At 40.0% G+C, this 14,994-nt stretch overlaps 1 protein-coding gene across 1 annotated transcript in view; it reads left to right on the top strand.

The window, feature by feature from the left end:
- LOC137876400 (protocadherin Fat 3) overlaps nucleotides 1-9,049 on the top strand; it is a 63,205-nt gene extending 54,156 nt beyond the window's left edge. Inside the window, exons 48-51 of the mRNA XM_068715924.1 lie at nucleotides 3,685-3,783; nucleotides 4,557-4,616; nucleotides 4,875-4,913; nucleotides 8,236-9,049. Of these exons, the coding sequence (XP_068572025.1) occupies nucleotides 3,685-3,783; nucleotides 4,557-4,616; nucleotides 4,875-4,913; nucleotides 8,236-8,996 (959 nt within the window). The 3' untranslated portion in view covers nucleotides 8,997-9,049. The remainder of the gene's footprint in view (nucleotides 1-3,684; nucleotides 3,784-4,556; nucleotides 4,617-4,874; nucleotides 4,914-8,235) is intronic.
- The last annotated feature ends 5,945 nt before the right edge of the window (nucleotides 9,050-14,994 follow it).

Here is a 14,994-nt window from a genome sequence, read left to right as displayed (position 1 = left end):
CTGGCAAAGGTGCCATAATGAGCCCTGCTGCTACGAAGGGGGTGATAAGATGACTCAGCATCCTGCTGAGAAAGATGGAGACAAGGCAGAATGGACCAAGCCGAACCTCAACGAAGAAGATGACCAGGTTCTGAAGATATCAGAGAAAGCCGAATTAACCACAGAGTAGTTCAACCAACTATGATCGTCCGACAACTTTCAAGATGAAGAGATGCCGAAGGAGGAACAGCGGTCCCCGCATACAACTTAACCTCCCATCTGCCCATCAGAGCTGTCAGGTGAAACAATAACATTTCCAAATGTAAATGAGTTTGATGTTCTAGGCCAAATCTTTTTAAGTCACATATTTAAAAAAATCTTACATAGAAATAACTTAGACCTAAAGATTATATTTAAATTAGAACTAACATAAATTGCTTCACAGTCTTCCCTGGTGCTTCTCAAACTCTCAGCTGCTGAACGGTGCATAAATGTTTTGAGCTAAATTTAAGGTATAAACGTCAAACGATGGATTTAATTGATAGACATCAATCAATGATAAGAGTCACTGATTCTACCTGGTCACATGTCATCCTTTTCATTTATTTGTGGTTCATCGGTATTCATTGTACTGTTCATCATATTCTTCATTCAATCCATTAATTTTGTTTATTTTATCGTTTATTCATTTATTTTCTGTTTAGTAGTTTAGTTGTGTAGTTATTCCAATAAATATTTCATTTATAAAGAACTTGATCGTTTAATTTGTGTGTATATGAAATAATAGGTCCCTGTACACCTTGAGAAGAACCCCGTAGCAACCCTGAGATTAATTCATTTTGAAGTTTTCCTATTTTTTTCAAAATTGTTTGGCGTTTGAATCTCATGTTAAATTCTGTTAGTTAAACTAATGGTGGCTTATGGCATAAGCTAAGTAGCATCATTCTTTTATACTAATTTATGGGTTTATAATTCATAATTTAATTATTTACAAGATACATGTTGATATTAATTCATTATTAGTTATTAAATCTGCTACCAGCGACAATGCTACAGTATAGAGATCCAGCAGAGGATGCAGTGAAATGTTTTCTCTTTCTGTTCTTTCCTATTTGTTCACCATAACATAAAGCCTCTTTAGTTTTGCCAAAAGTTACTTTTAATCACATCAGCAAAGCTGTCAGCTCTTATTTCCAAGCAGTTTTATACTCCAAATAGATTTCTTTTCAAAGCCCAGACCAGTGATTTCTGCTCTGTTGGTCTTGTGTATCACTTTCCCAATTTGAACACTAATGTGAAATCCGGCGTTTCATTGCTGCTAAATTAGATGACCTGGTAGAGCTACGTACCTGTCTCTTGGCTCAACAGACAGTCTTCACAGCAACACACCGTTATCTGAAGCCATTGTGACACATAAGCACCTGCTCTGCCCCTCTGGCAGTTGTTTGAAAAACAATCACTCAGAGGCAATTCTGACCCCGAAATAACAGCTCCACAAAGGAAAACTTTGTCAGGAATCCTGCCGACTTGTATTTATTTGAAATGTTGCCTCTAAAGTCATGCAGGTTACGGCTAACTGGAGACCCTAAGGCTGGCAGCTTTCTCCAAATATAATTCAATCTGACTTGTTCGCACAGACAAAATGTCAGGTTTGTGACTGTGACTCTACCTTTGATTATTGCAGTGTGAGCAGGCTGGCCACACCAACTATTTTATGTGATTGGTTGTACTCTGGGCTTCATTTTTCCAATGTACCTGCTGTTTAGAGGTGTTTGTGTTTCACATCTTCTACAGCAAACTACACCAGAACAAGTAACTCTGTGGTTCTTACTCTCAATGACTCCAGCTGGTTGAAAATGCTCCAGGCAGCCCTTGAGAACAGACCTGAATTAATTTTGAGTGCACTGCAACTTAACTTGTCTATAGGTGTGGATAGTTTGTATGTGTGTGAGTCTGGAGGGTTGGTGTCGATACTCCAAGCCTATATTACAATACAAACATGCACATACAGTTGTGGTCAAAAGTTTACATACACTTGTAAAGAACATAATGTCATGGCTCTCTTGAGTTTCCCAGTTATTTCTACAACTCTGATTTTTCTCTGATAGAGTGATTGGAACAGATACTTCTTTGTCACAAAAAACATTCATGAAGTTTGGTTCTTTCATGACTTTATTATGGGTTAACAGAAAAAGTGATCAAATCTGCTGGGTCAAAAATATACATACAGCAGTGCTAATATTTGGTTACATGTCCCTTGGCCATTTTCACTTCAATTAGGCGCTTTTGGTAGCCATCCACAAGCTTCTGGCAAGCTTCTCGTTGAATCTTTGACCACTCCTCTTGACAGAATTGGTGCAGTTCAGTTAAATTTGATGGCTTTTTGACATGGACTTGTTTCTTCAGCATTGTCCACATGTTCTCAATGGGATTTAAGTCAGGACTTTGGGAAGGCCATTCTAAAACCCTAATTCTAGCCTGATTTAGCCATTCCATTACCACTTTTGATGTGTGTTTGGGGTCATTGTCCTGTTGGAACACCCAACTGCGCCCAAGACCCAACCTTCGGGCTGATGATTTTAGGTTATCTTGAAGAATTTGAAGGTAATCCTCCTTCTTCATTATCCCATTTACTCTCTGTAAAGCAAAACACGCTTGACTGTGGACACTGACACCTGTGTTCCAGCAGCTTCAGATTCTTGGCAGATCTGCTTTTTGGTGGTTCTCGGTTGACTCTTCACCCTCCTGACCAATTTTCTCTCAGCAGCAGGTGATAGCTTGCGTTGTCTTCCAGATCGTGGCAGTGACAAAACAGTGCCATGCACTTTATACTTACAAACAATTGTTTGCACTGTTGCTCTTGGGACCTGCAGCTGCTTTGAAATGGCTCCAAGTGACTTTCCTGACTTGTTCAAGTCAATGATTCGCTTTTTCAGATCCATGCTGAGCTCCTTTGACTTTCCCATTGTAGCGTTTGTGGGCGTTTGTATCCAATGAGCCCTATTTAAATGGCCTCAGAGAAGTCACCAGTTGTAGTCACTCATAATCACTCACAAGAAGTTAAGAGGCCATGCTATGAAGCTCATTTCATTGACACAACTTTCTAAGTCACCAAAATTGCGAATTCATGTTGCTGTATGTATATTTTTGACCCAGCAGATTTTGTCACTTTTTCTGTTAACCCATAATAAAGTCATGAAAGAACCAAACTTCATGAATGTTTTTTGTGACAAAGAAGTATCTGTTCCAATCACTCTATCAGAGAAAAATCAGAGTTGTAGAAATAACTGGAAACTCAAGAGAGCCATGACATTATGTTCTTTACAAGTGTATGTAAACTTTTGACCACAACTGTATATACATTGAAAAGGGTTTTGGTTCCTGTAATACTTTCTCCTGTTCATGCTGAAGACATCCCTTCAGTGTGAGAGAAGGGAAAATCCACAGCTGTCACTTGGTACAGAAATGCCTTCCCACTCAGTCTGCATAGTGGAGTAGTGCCAAGAAGAATGATTACAGCATTCAATTGTTCCAAAAATGTACATATAGGCATGTCGGTATGAGATATTTAAGTATAAGATAGTTGGCTTAAATAATTGTATTTTTATTTTGAGTGGGACATGTTGATATGGCTCTTTGGTTATTTAGAGAAATGTTTCCAGGAAATTAAAATGTACCTGTGTTTTTTTGTGTGTGTTACATTAGAAGAGTCGGAGCTGGTGGACGAGGTGGCATGTCTCTCAGACTCCACCTCTGAGGAACACTCCCTCAGTTCCTACACTTCTGAGGCCTTTGATGACAACGGTAAGACTGTAATGCTAAAACAACCCAACATACTTTGCACTTTACTAGTTTACCACATGCTGTAAGGCTTCTAAAATATATTCAAAATAAGTGTCTCCAAGTAGACATTGCTGCACATTTAGGAGTTACATGCATAAAAGGCTGGGAAGCACTGCTGTCGATAAAATTCTCTGAATGTAAGAATGGTCCACTTTTTCACTTTTAGTCTAATGCATTAGCTGTATTAACATATTGAAAAGCAAGCTGAAAATCTTAAACCTTAGACCTTAAAAAATGCTTCATGAAAGTTACCTTAATGCAACCAAATCCATATGTTTCAAATGCATCAAAGGTTAATGCACTGGTCTTCAGTAGAAATGAAAATGGTGTCTTTTTCTTTCCCTGGTTTAAAGTTAGGCGGCCTAACACCTTAATGAGTGTGTGTGTGTGTGTGTGTGTGTGTGTGTGTGTGTGTGTGTGTGTGTGTGTGTGTGTGTGTGTGTGTGTGTGTGTGTGTGTGTGTGTGTGTGTGTTGTTCCGTTAAGGAACCCATGTAGATGCTTTGTTTCCTGTCTAATTACTGTAGCTGCAAGGACCTTGTGTCCCTCCCCACTTATGAGACACACATGCAACATGCATACAAGACAAACATGTTTCCTCTGTTCTCAACACGTGTACACACACATGCTTATGCACATTTTTCTCACCTCAGATACACCCATGACATTAAACCTTACCCTATTCACAAATGCACTGACATTGTCTCTGTTCTTCTGTTTCTGTATTCTGCCTAGCCTCCATAGTGACAGTCATACGTCTAGTCAATGATGCTGTTGATAATATTGAAAATGAAGGTATGAAAAATATCTTCTGTTAACTCCATCTCTTTTGTGTCTGTCTTCTGATACCAAAGTGTTTGTTCAGTGGTATAATGTTCTGAAAGCAGCCAAGCCTCAACTGTTCAATCCCCTTTCTATTCAGAATAAAACATCCTGCTTAAATTTCCAATATTTTTGTCAGTTTCTGACACTGGATCTCTCTGTGTTTCGATTTTCCCCTTTGGTTTTTGTGTTTGTCTGGGTCTGTCTCTGACTCTCTCTCTCCCTTTGTAGTGTCAAACATGGACAATGAACAGCGGCGGAACAGCCCTGGTGAGTGAGATGAAAAGCAACTTAAAAACATCTTTTAAACTTTCTATCCCTTTGGCCTTATTTCTCAAGCTGTGATCCCCAAACCCAGCCTTTTGTGTTCTTTACATTCTTTACTCGGAATAAGTTTATCATACCCTGTGCAGCACAGATTACCATTTCTGTTTATGCAAATGTTTTGTTAACCAGACTTGAATGTAAATTTAGGTTCCCAGTTTCTTCCGACAAACGGTTGGTTTAATAACCAAATATTGATGGATCCTCATCAAGGATGTCCGTTTATATTTTGGTTTTATGTAAAAAAATAAATGAAAAAAAAGCAGATTTAAATGGTCAACATCAGCATTGACTTAAAAAAATGCAGGATTAGTTGGGCTCTCTACACTTCCTACTTTCAAACACCTCTCTGCAATCATGACTGGATTAATAAGTAGCCAAACATCAGTGTTCTCCCATATAACATTCATAAATATCATATCAATATTGTGACCTTTATAGTTACCCCCATTATACATATTAATACGCTTGTGGAACATGTGTACTTAAGTAAGCTGGCGACACCGCTTATATCAATGTCAAATATGTATATTTAACATTTCATGTTTGCGTCAGCTCCACATTTTAGCAACAGTTTGGGATTGATATTAATATTGTTAATTACTAATTAAACTTCCACTAAAAACTGTGTTTTGGCTTTCCTAGCCAACAAACGCAGATAAATATCTTAATTGAATCTTGGTGTTGTAGTTATTTATGTCTTGTGGGCTTTATGAGGAATTTGAAAAGGATTCAGATTCTGCAGCGCATTTTTATCATAAGCTTTTGATCAAATAAAACATAAAGGCATGATTCAGTTGCACCTGATGTTTTTGTCAGTTGCTTGTGCTACAGTCCTAAAACCAATATTAACTGGCTCATAGTTAGTAAGTCTGTTTGTTCTCAGTTGCATGTAATTAACTGGGTCTACAAAGCATTGCATTACCCAGACTTACCCAGAGCAAGACTGCGTTCATGGCTCTGCCAGCAGAGTGAAGCACAAGAAGCTTTATTTCAGCCAGAGAGAATTAATTGATGAATGGAAATGTTGTCCAGTCTTTCGTTCCAAATAACCCAGTAGGCTCAGTGTACAAACATGTTTTCCAATTTTAGCTATGTGCTCATGTCAGTCAAGATAAGTGACAATGACCATACTGTACAAGCCAAATAGCTTACTGCCAAAACAACTGCATGAAAAGGACAAATATGCCAATATGATAAGAGAAAGACAAAATATTTATGTTTATTATTCTCCATTTGCCTTATCGGTAATCCTGCTTGCATGAGATAACGTGTTTGTGTTTACAATTACAATGTGCATGTATGTATCTATATTACGCGTTATCAATTTTGTTGGTGTGTGCATCTGTCTGTTTACATGTATCTGTGATGTGCTAAATGGCTCTCTGCCAGCCTCCCATTATCCGGTTGTCTTCCGTGTCATAATTCACCATGTCTTCCTGCATTCAGTCGTTTCTATGAGAAGAGCATTTCATCATCAAAGGCTTCCTTTCCCATACGATGTTTGTTTTGTTTTCCGCTTCACTAACAGCAAGTCGCCACCTGCAGAGCAAAGATGAGATTTGTGTAGAGTTCATCAAAGAGTACATTGTGGATTGTAAGAACATTCATTCATATTATATTAATTATTATTTTATCTTTTACCTTTCATTAGATCACATTTCAACCAGAGGTAGAGACATTTCAGCAGCATGGCATGCAGTAAGAACTCCCACATGGTGTGTGGTGTGTTAGCAGGGCAGTCTATTAGATATCTCTGTCCACACGTGTCATGTATTATATACCAGGAGCTGGCACTGCTTATGAAGTGTCCCACACAGACGATAACCCCCCTGGCTTCTCTCTCTCTTCATCAATATGATATTTTTTCACTCACAGCTCATTAACCCAGCTATGAATTATGCAACCTGCATGCTGTAGTTTGTAGGGAGTAGCGGATTAGTTGAGGGGTTGTGTGTGAGTCCATTTAACAGCATGAACTCAGCTGTAGGAAAAAAGGAATTTTGTTGACTGATTTTATTTGCACATTAATAAATTCTAATTGAGAAGCGGCGCAATTAAACAACGTAAACACGCAGTCCCAGACAACACATAGTAAACTCCATAGTGACACAGTAAGAATCAAAGACATTCACAAGCCTCCTGCTGCATCAGAGACACAAACAAACGTGCACGTACGTACTCTCAAACATGCAGCGCACATGTACAAACACACTCTCATACACGGAATTAACAACCAACACATTTCTATGAAAATAAAAAGAGATCAAGGGAGTAGATAATGAGCCGAGGGAAGGGAAAAGAGGAGAAACACAACAAGCCAGAGTATATGCACAAGCTATTCATTAATGTTGGGAACATTGGCTGATCTTTTTTTTCTTTTTAAAAAAGGCAGAATGAGGAGGATTTGGCTGTTGCAGTTTGTGAACAAGTCAAAGATGGCCCCTCCTCCCCAGCTCAAAGACACCAGAAGCGTTAGGTTTAGTGTGCTCGGGTGAAAGCCAACCCCAGATTCATTTTATATTGGAACAAGCTTTGTGCTGTTGGTTTTTCAGCCCTGTGTCCATTTTTGCAGTTTTCCCTCTAAGAGGCATACTTACAATCTGCAATTACAATTTTGCTTCCTTTTCATCAAGGATGTCCCAAAAACAGCAAAATAAGAAGAAGAAAAGTCTCTGCAGATACACACACACACTCCTAGAAAATGTCATAAGTGATGATTGAGAGGATAATTTCTGTATGAGTCTATACTTTTTTTTTTAAAGGCACCTTGTTTTCTACTCTTACAGTTAGCTGCTGTGGCTTAAGGAGGGCAGAGATGTAATCTGAGTGGTTTAAGTAATTGTGAACATCTTCAGATCAGTCCCTTTAGTAACTGAAAGCATATTCACTGCTGTCACCTCACCCACTTCCTGAAGATAAGATTGCCATGATACTGTTGTTTTACAGGTTAAGTGATTAATTGATGTGTCACCTTTCGCCGGCTGATCCTATTATATAGATGATCTCATTCCTTGCATTGCAGAAAGCCTGTTTGTAACGTAACACACACATTCAAGAGGGAACTACATACATCCAGTGATCCAGCAGTTGTTTGTTCAGGGAATAAAGCCGCAGGCTCCTAACAGTCTGTTAACTAAAAAACAAATCTTTTCTTAAGTCTCTTAAGTAGGTTGCCTCTACTTGTCGTTCCATTAAAGACATACTATTAATCACTGAAAGTCCTCCAAGCTATTCAAAAAGGTTTATTTTGTCATTTTCTTTTCAGCATACCGCTGGGAGTCTTCCAGTCAGACTTCGAGCTGGTTGTCACCATCACGCCTGCGTCCACCAGAGGTGGGATCCCATTACAACCTCAGCGAGACCCATCAAAACATCAGGCGAGGAGGCAGCACACGGTCCCTCCAGCTGGACTACAAAGTGATGGGCTATGGTGGTGACAGGGGCCGAGAGCGGGGACGGGAGAGCGGGAGGAGGAACTTCCAGTGGGAGAGGAATCAGTCGGGTGAGTGGGAAAGAAAACGCATTCTGGAAAGACAAGAAAAGAGAAGGAACAACGGGGAAGGAAAGGACACAGGCAACATGAGCAGAGACATGGGAGCCTTACAGGACCACAGAAACCAGCAGCAGGGGCACGGCCATGACAGTTGTGAAGACAGCTCCTCGCCTGTTTACGAGGAATACCGAGAGTCCTCCCATGACCCGGAGCAAGGCGAAGACACAGAGAGCCTTTATGACACTCTACCCCCAACGCGACGGGCCTACGAAGGTTACCCGTTAAGCCCCACGGGCATCAACCTGCACCCGGCTCAACTTCTGCCCCCCCTAAGGGCGTGGGACTCACAGACAGGGGAGTGGAGGGGATCGCAGGAGAATCGCGGTGGGCTCGGCTCCAGCAGTCTGGCAGGTTCTGGGGATGAGCTAGAGAGACTACTGAACTTGGTGTCCCTCAGAGCCAGGAGAGCCACACGAATAAACAGAGCCTCTACCCAATCTGAACCCACAACAGACTGGGATGAATTTAAATGAGCACATAAGACTGTTCAAAACAAATAGATTTAATATTTCTTAATAAATGAAAGAGAGGCAATGACCCACTGTGATTATACTTGACATTTATATTATTACACAGTTGGTCCACCACCTCAAAATAATTAAAAAGGTGAATATTACCATTTATACTTTGATCATCCCGCATTATTATCCCGCTGCAAGCAAACACTAATCCACCACCAATCCCCCGGCTCATTTATAAGCTGGAGGAATAAGAAGAAATATGTGTTCTCTAGATATCTTCACCTGTGCTGCGGGAGAGTTAGTGGAGATTGGCTGTGAATCAATGATATTGCATTTATTATTTATGGAACTACTGGAGCACTGCATTTATCAACATCAAAATATGAAAGAAACCTGTCTCTCTGTTTTAAGATGATACCAACGTATGAACATATGTTATCGTGCTTTTCATAATTTGTTCTTTTAAAAATCGCACACACACACACACACACACACACACACACACACACACACACACACACACACAATCATTTTGGTTGCTCAACCGTGTAATAGTTGATGCATTTATTATTTTATTGGCACATGCTGGGGGTTGTTTTGAAGAAAACTATTCGCCCACATCCCAGACATAGCCTCAGAGATGTTATTAAGATTACCAGACATTGATACCAGGAGATCTGTATTCAATAATTTCATTATTCTATATTTATTTATTAATTACGCTGTTTGGTTGCTTGGGACCGCCTTCATAAACACAAGCGTCAGGCTCATATAGCTATGATTAGAACTTTATGTAATATTACATATTTTCTGTTTTAATCATACAACACAGTACCTGCTCTGCAGTTATGAAAGATGGTAAGTGGAAATATACAGATTGACTTATGCACACAGATTCTGATGTATATATGTACCTTGTATATTTCCAAAGCTGAACTTTTAGCAGAATTTAAAATTAATCCCACTTTACTCTTGGTATTAACATGTGATAGGGATTTTGTGCTAAACGGCTTAGAGAACTATGTGGAAATGCATCCGTGAAGTACAGAATCCTTCACCCAAGACATACACACATGGTTGCCTCACCGATAAATGCTGCTGTGTTCCCATTTCATTCACACACAGGTAATGTAAACTCAATGTTAAACAACTTTGAAATGCAGGCAGAACAAACAGGTGGTAACTCAGAGAATTTAAGGATTAACATATTCATACCTGCAGTTCAGGACAGTTGTGGATTGTGAATGAGCCAGACTAAATGTCTGCTGTCAGAAACGGCTGCACTAATCTGCCTTCATCTCACACTTGAGATATATCCTCTGGTAAACATGACTCCTCATGTTTGATTTGAAAAGAGGGAAAAATTGGCAAAAACGCTCCTCTTAAGGTGGAGAGAAAAATATCTTACTTAATGATGTATTGATGTATGTTTTGAGCTCTTAATAAAAAGGACATAGAAGTTATTACCAGGTATGAATGCAAATCATCTTACAAAAAACACCATTAAACGAAAAAAAAATTAATTCAGAATCTTTGGTTATTAAAGTGAAATGTTAGCTAGACAGTCAGAGAAAATGGATCGATTTGTTAATGCAAGAATATAGTTTTATAAGAATAACTGTAGAAAATGTTATACCGAATGGTACTATATGGAGTAACTCTTTGGAAGTACTGTAACAACCAACACCAATAGTAACCAACATACCAACTAACGGGTCTTAACAAATTCATGATCAGGCTGAGTGTGACCTAATGTATTCATGCCTCACAGTATGGTGTCCATCCATCCATCAATCTATTCATCCTCTTCACCCGTTCCTTTTCAGGTTTACTCTGTAAGTTGGTTGCTGAAGCGTGTCTCACCTTGCATCAGGCAACAGACATAAAAACATCCTGGACAGGTCAGACTGACACAAAAAAAAAACAAAAAAAAAAAAAACATTCACACCTGTGGGTACTTTACAGTTTCCAGTTCACCTGGCCTGCATGTCTGTGGAAGGAAAATGGAGCACCGGAAGGAAACCCAAAGGAATACTGTGAGAACGTGCAGACTCTACACAGCACAAGCAAAACGAGCTATATCTCACCGCAGACTACGTGAGATAAATAACCCCCCAAAAAATATTTAATCGTATCAAGTCACACCTCTTATATGTATTTCTCTCCTTCCTGACTGGAATCCGGCAGATTTAACAGAGCTTACTGTCATGTGCCGGGAACACATGAAGGCATAAGAATGTCATCTGGAATGTTAAGTTCATAACCTGTATAATAAGAAAACAATACATTTCATTTTGAAATCATTTGAGATTATTTGGAAAGTGTGTTATGATCATGGCTAAAATTGCTTTGGCTGTCTACGCTGTCAACAGTTGAGCTGATTTCAGCGGTATCTTCTCATTATGCGCTTCCGTTTCCCGAAGGAACTATTTCTTTGCTGACTTGAATAGTATCCGGCTTATTTTGTGGCACTCTTTGTTCCGTTGACTTTATTTCTTTACTGATCCAGTATGGTCAAATTCTGCAGACCATGCATCTCTAAAAAGCACCTGTCTGTGAATACAATACTTTTGCTGTCTGTGCAGAAATGTGTTATGAGCTTGTTATCAGCCACACATGAAAAATGCAAACTGCATTCTACACCCTCACTACTTGTTTGTTTGATCGAACATGCATCTCTGCTCATAATCCACATTAAAGAAGCCTTAATTACTGAATGCTACAAGATCTGCTACAGGCATGTAAAGTGACATTTTGTAAACGCTTTTAGCAAATCCTTTAAAAAAAAAAAAGGTGACCAGTCAATAATTCTTTATTGGTGACAAAAGGTTGAAGGCAGGCACAGGTCAGTTTGCTCAGTGTCTACACTCAGCACTCACTCTGTGTGTAGCTAACAAGGAAACGCACCAAGGAACCTTTGTGGTTTTTGATTATTCCGCCCTCGTGGAGTTGACACACAAACTTTGTCCTTGTTATCATCCAACCCTCCTCGGATAAACATCACACGGTTGACTGTCTGCCAAAAAACATTCCCATGGCAACCAGACATTCCCCTGATCATGTTTGTTTTTTATTTTTCCCATCACACACACACACACACACACACACACACACACACACGTTTTGGCCAATTAAGTGGCAAGGAGGTGTATATGTGCTTGCACTATACGTGTGTTCAAGCATTTGCTGAAGCACAGATGTTTGTCTCTGCACGCTACTCAACGCGCGTGTGTGTGTGTGTGTGTGTGTGTGTGTGTGTGTGTGTGTGTGTGTGTGTGTGTGTGTGTGTGTGTGTGTGTGTGTGTGTGTGTGTGTGGGGGGGGGGGCATAGAATACATACCTGAAGATCTTAGGTTAGAGGGAAAAAATGAAACTTTAAAATGGTCCAGAAACATTTCAGGAATGTGTCATTACATCCTAAGTCATTTACTGTTTGCAGGGCACATTTTAAGAAAGCCAGCAGCTGCCGCAATAGCTGTATTTTCATGGCAGCAATCACTTTGTCAGAGTAAGTGTTACATTTTTTGAACAGTGGGTATCACTTTTGACTGAAACACTTCATATATCTTTTAGTGCATGCCAGTTTGTGTCAGTGCAATAGATGGAAATAGCTCATAGTCAAATGTTAGCTGGCTTGTTCCAGTTCTATTCTCTCTCTCTCCCTGCAGGAACCATGAACCACAAAAGACTCAAACATGGCAGGTACAGGGCAGAACCTGGAAGGAGATGAATCCTAAGTCCATGAAAAATAAATCATGCAGTGTTGTGTAAAATTCACGTAAAATTTGTCATTACATGAGACATTCTAAAACTCATTCCTACTTTATAGACAAAAATAATTAGGCTGCTTTGCTCCCCAATGTGATCACAACACCTAACCTAACTATGTTTCCTCCATTACCCCTGCCTGTCACAACAAGACACAGACCACACAGAATGAGATTTTGTATCATCAATTAGCATAATATGCTAAAGATGTCTCAAACGATAACAGCCAAAAGCCTCAAAAGGGGTGCAGGTGGCATGTCGGCTTTCTCTGAATCCAATTATTCATTCAGGTTTTCTTTTTTTTGTTTTCTTGTGTTTATCCTGCCTTCATTTTGGGTCTTTAGAGGGAGAAATAGAAGAGTTGTTACCAACAAGACATGCATCCTTACCGGCAAAACCTTATATAACATTACCTCCGCCTCCAGCCGTATGTGTGGTACACACAGATTCAACAACATTGTAAACACACTACAGGTAGAAATAGTCCTGCTGTCTGGTCAGGGGGATGGAAAAAAACTACAACCAATTTTTTCATCCAGTTTCACAGTTTATTGTATTATTCAGACAGTGATTATGCAACTTGCAAATAAGTTAGATGCTCTCTCTGGCACACTCTTGAAGTCCATCTTGCTTGTTTAATGTATTCCAAGCATGCTGGCTGTCCTAGTGACAGGCACAGGGTCAAACCAAAGGCAAATACGAGGGCGTCCGAGAAAAAAGAGAAACAGACAGAGAAAGAGAGCAATAAACAATGTGACTTTTCTTTTTTCATCATACATCAGAGGAAACTGATAAGGACCTGCATGTCCCTTTAGCTCTGCTGGCTTTTTATTGGACCATCTGGCATTTACACCATAGTGTCCGCTAAGCCACTTCAAACCTCTTTCCACGCCCCACCTCTCATTCTTCTCTGCTTTTTTCACCACGACATTCCTGCAGATCTGGCCAGACACAGCAAGGATGGGAAGGGATGGACAGAAGGTTGAATGGATTTTATATAAAAAGCAGTTGGGGAATTAAAGGATAGATCATGTAAGAAAGGCGTGAGATGTACAGAGAAGTGGAAAAAGTATACCATTCCCCAGTTTCTGCTCATTGAGGGGTAGCTGTGTGGGTGATTATAAAACCATGCTGTTCTCAGTAACACCAGGATTACACACACACACACACACACACACACACACACACACACTGCCAGACCTAATCTATGTGCCTAACATCTGCTTCTGATGACACACACACACACACACACACACACACCACATGACCATGGCGGTCACAAATGCAGTCCGCGTCTGAAGTAATTTCATCACATGTATTATTTACGAATATTTTAATCTTACGAGTATAATCAGACACAACATGCCTACACTGCTACGACAAGGAAACAGCGGGGGGGGGGGGGGGGGGCATATGTTGTCATTGTTTGACTGAGCAGAAGAAGCTGTGTACCAGCCCCACTCCATCAACCCCCGCTCCCTGCGGTTGTGACAGATTTATTACCTTCGCCAAAAAGGTTATGTTTTTGGTTCGGTTTGTTTGTCAGCAAGATCACAGAAAAACTTCTGGCCTGTTCTTCCCAAAAATTGGTAGGGTGAAGAATGGGCGATGGTAGAACCCATTACATTTTTGTAGGGGATACGAGGTCTGCGCTCTCCGAATACCCTTGCAATTCTCTGGCATATGTCTGCAAAACGACACAACGTACTTCACGTCCTTTATTGGATTTTCTGGTGTCATGAAAGTGCATAACTGGATTATGCCAAACCTCTCAACTGCTGGTGAACATTATCCCATTTATATAACATTAACACTAATTGTCTCACATTTTCTTTGGATGGAAAGAAGCTTTGTTCCATCATGGCCACTTTCTGCAAACTACACCAAGCAGCAAAGAAAAAGCTGAATTTCATGATCAGAGATATGTTTATTTTACCATCCATAACTCATGGCTTGAGCTCTGATATGTTGATTTGACAGGGGCCTTCAGTGTTATTGGACTTTATTACAACACTCCCCAATTTGTTCTGATCTTGTAAAGAAATGCTGCCTTAAACAGAGGTGAGGCAGAATGATGGATCAAAAATGCTGCTGCGATATTTGGCCGCATCATGGGCCTCAGAGCTCAGCTTGTTATCTGCTTTAGCTTTGAGGAATTGGTACACAGTCGCCCTCGAGATTGCTGAGATCTGATTTTGGTAAGATGGAGGTCTGCTCTATATTGTGCTTTGATCATCACAGT

Source organism: Cebidichthys violaceus, unplaced genomic scaffold, assembly GCF_023349555.1.
Source record: "Cebidichthys violaceus isolate CVI_PGR_0920_01 unplaced genomic scaffold, fCebVio1.0.p SCAF_20, whole genome shotgun sequence".
In the NCBI taxonomy this organism is placed as follows: domain Eukaryota; kingdom Metazoa; phylum Chordata; class Actinopteri; order Perciformes; family Stichaeidae; genus Cebidichthys; species Cebidichthys violaceus.
Note: the sequence above shows the minus strand (reverse complement) of the source record. Positions and strands in the feature narration are given on the sequence as shown.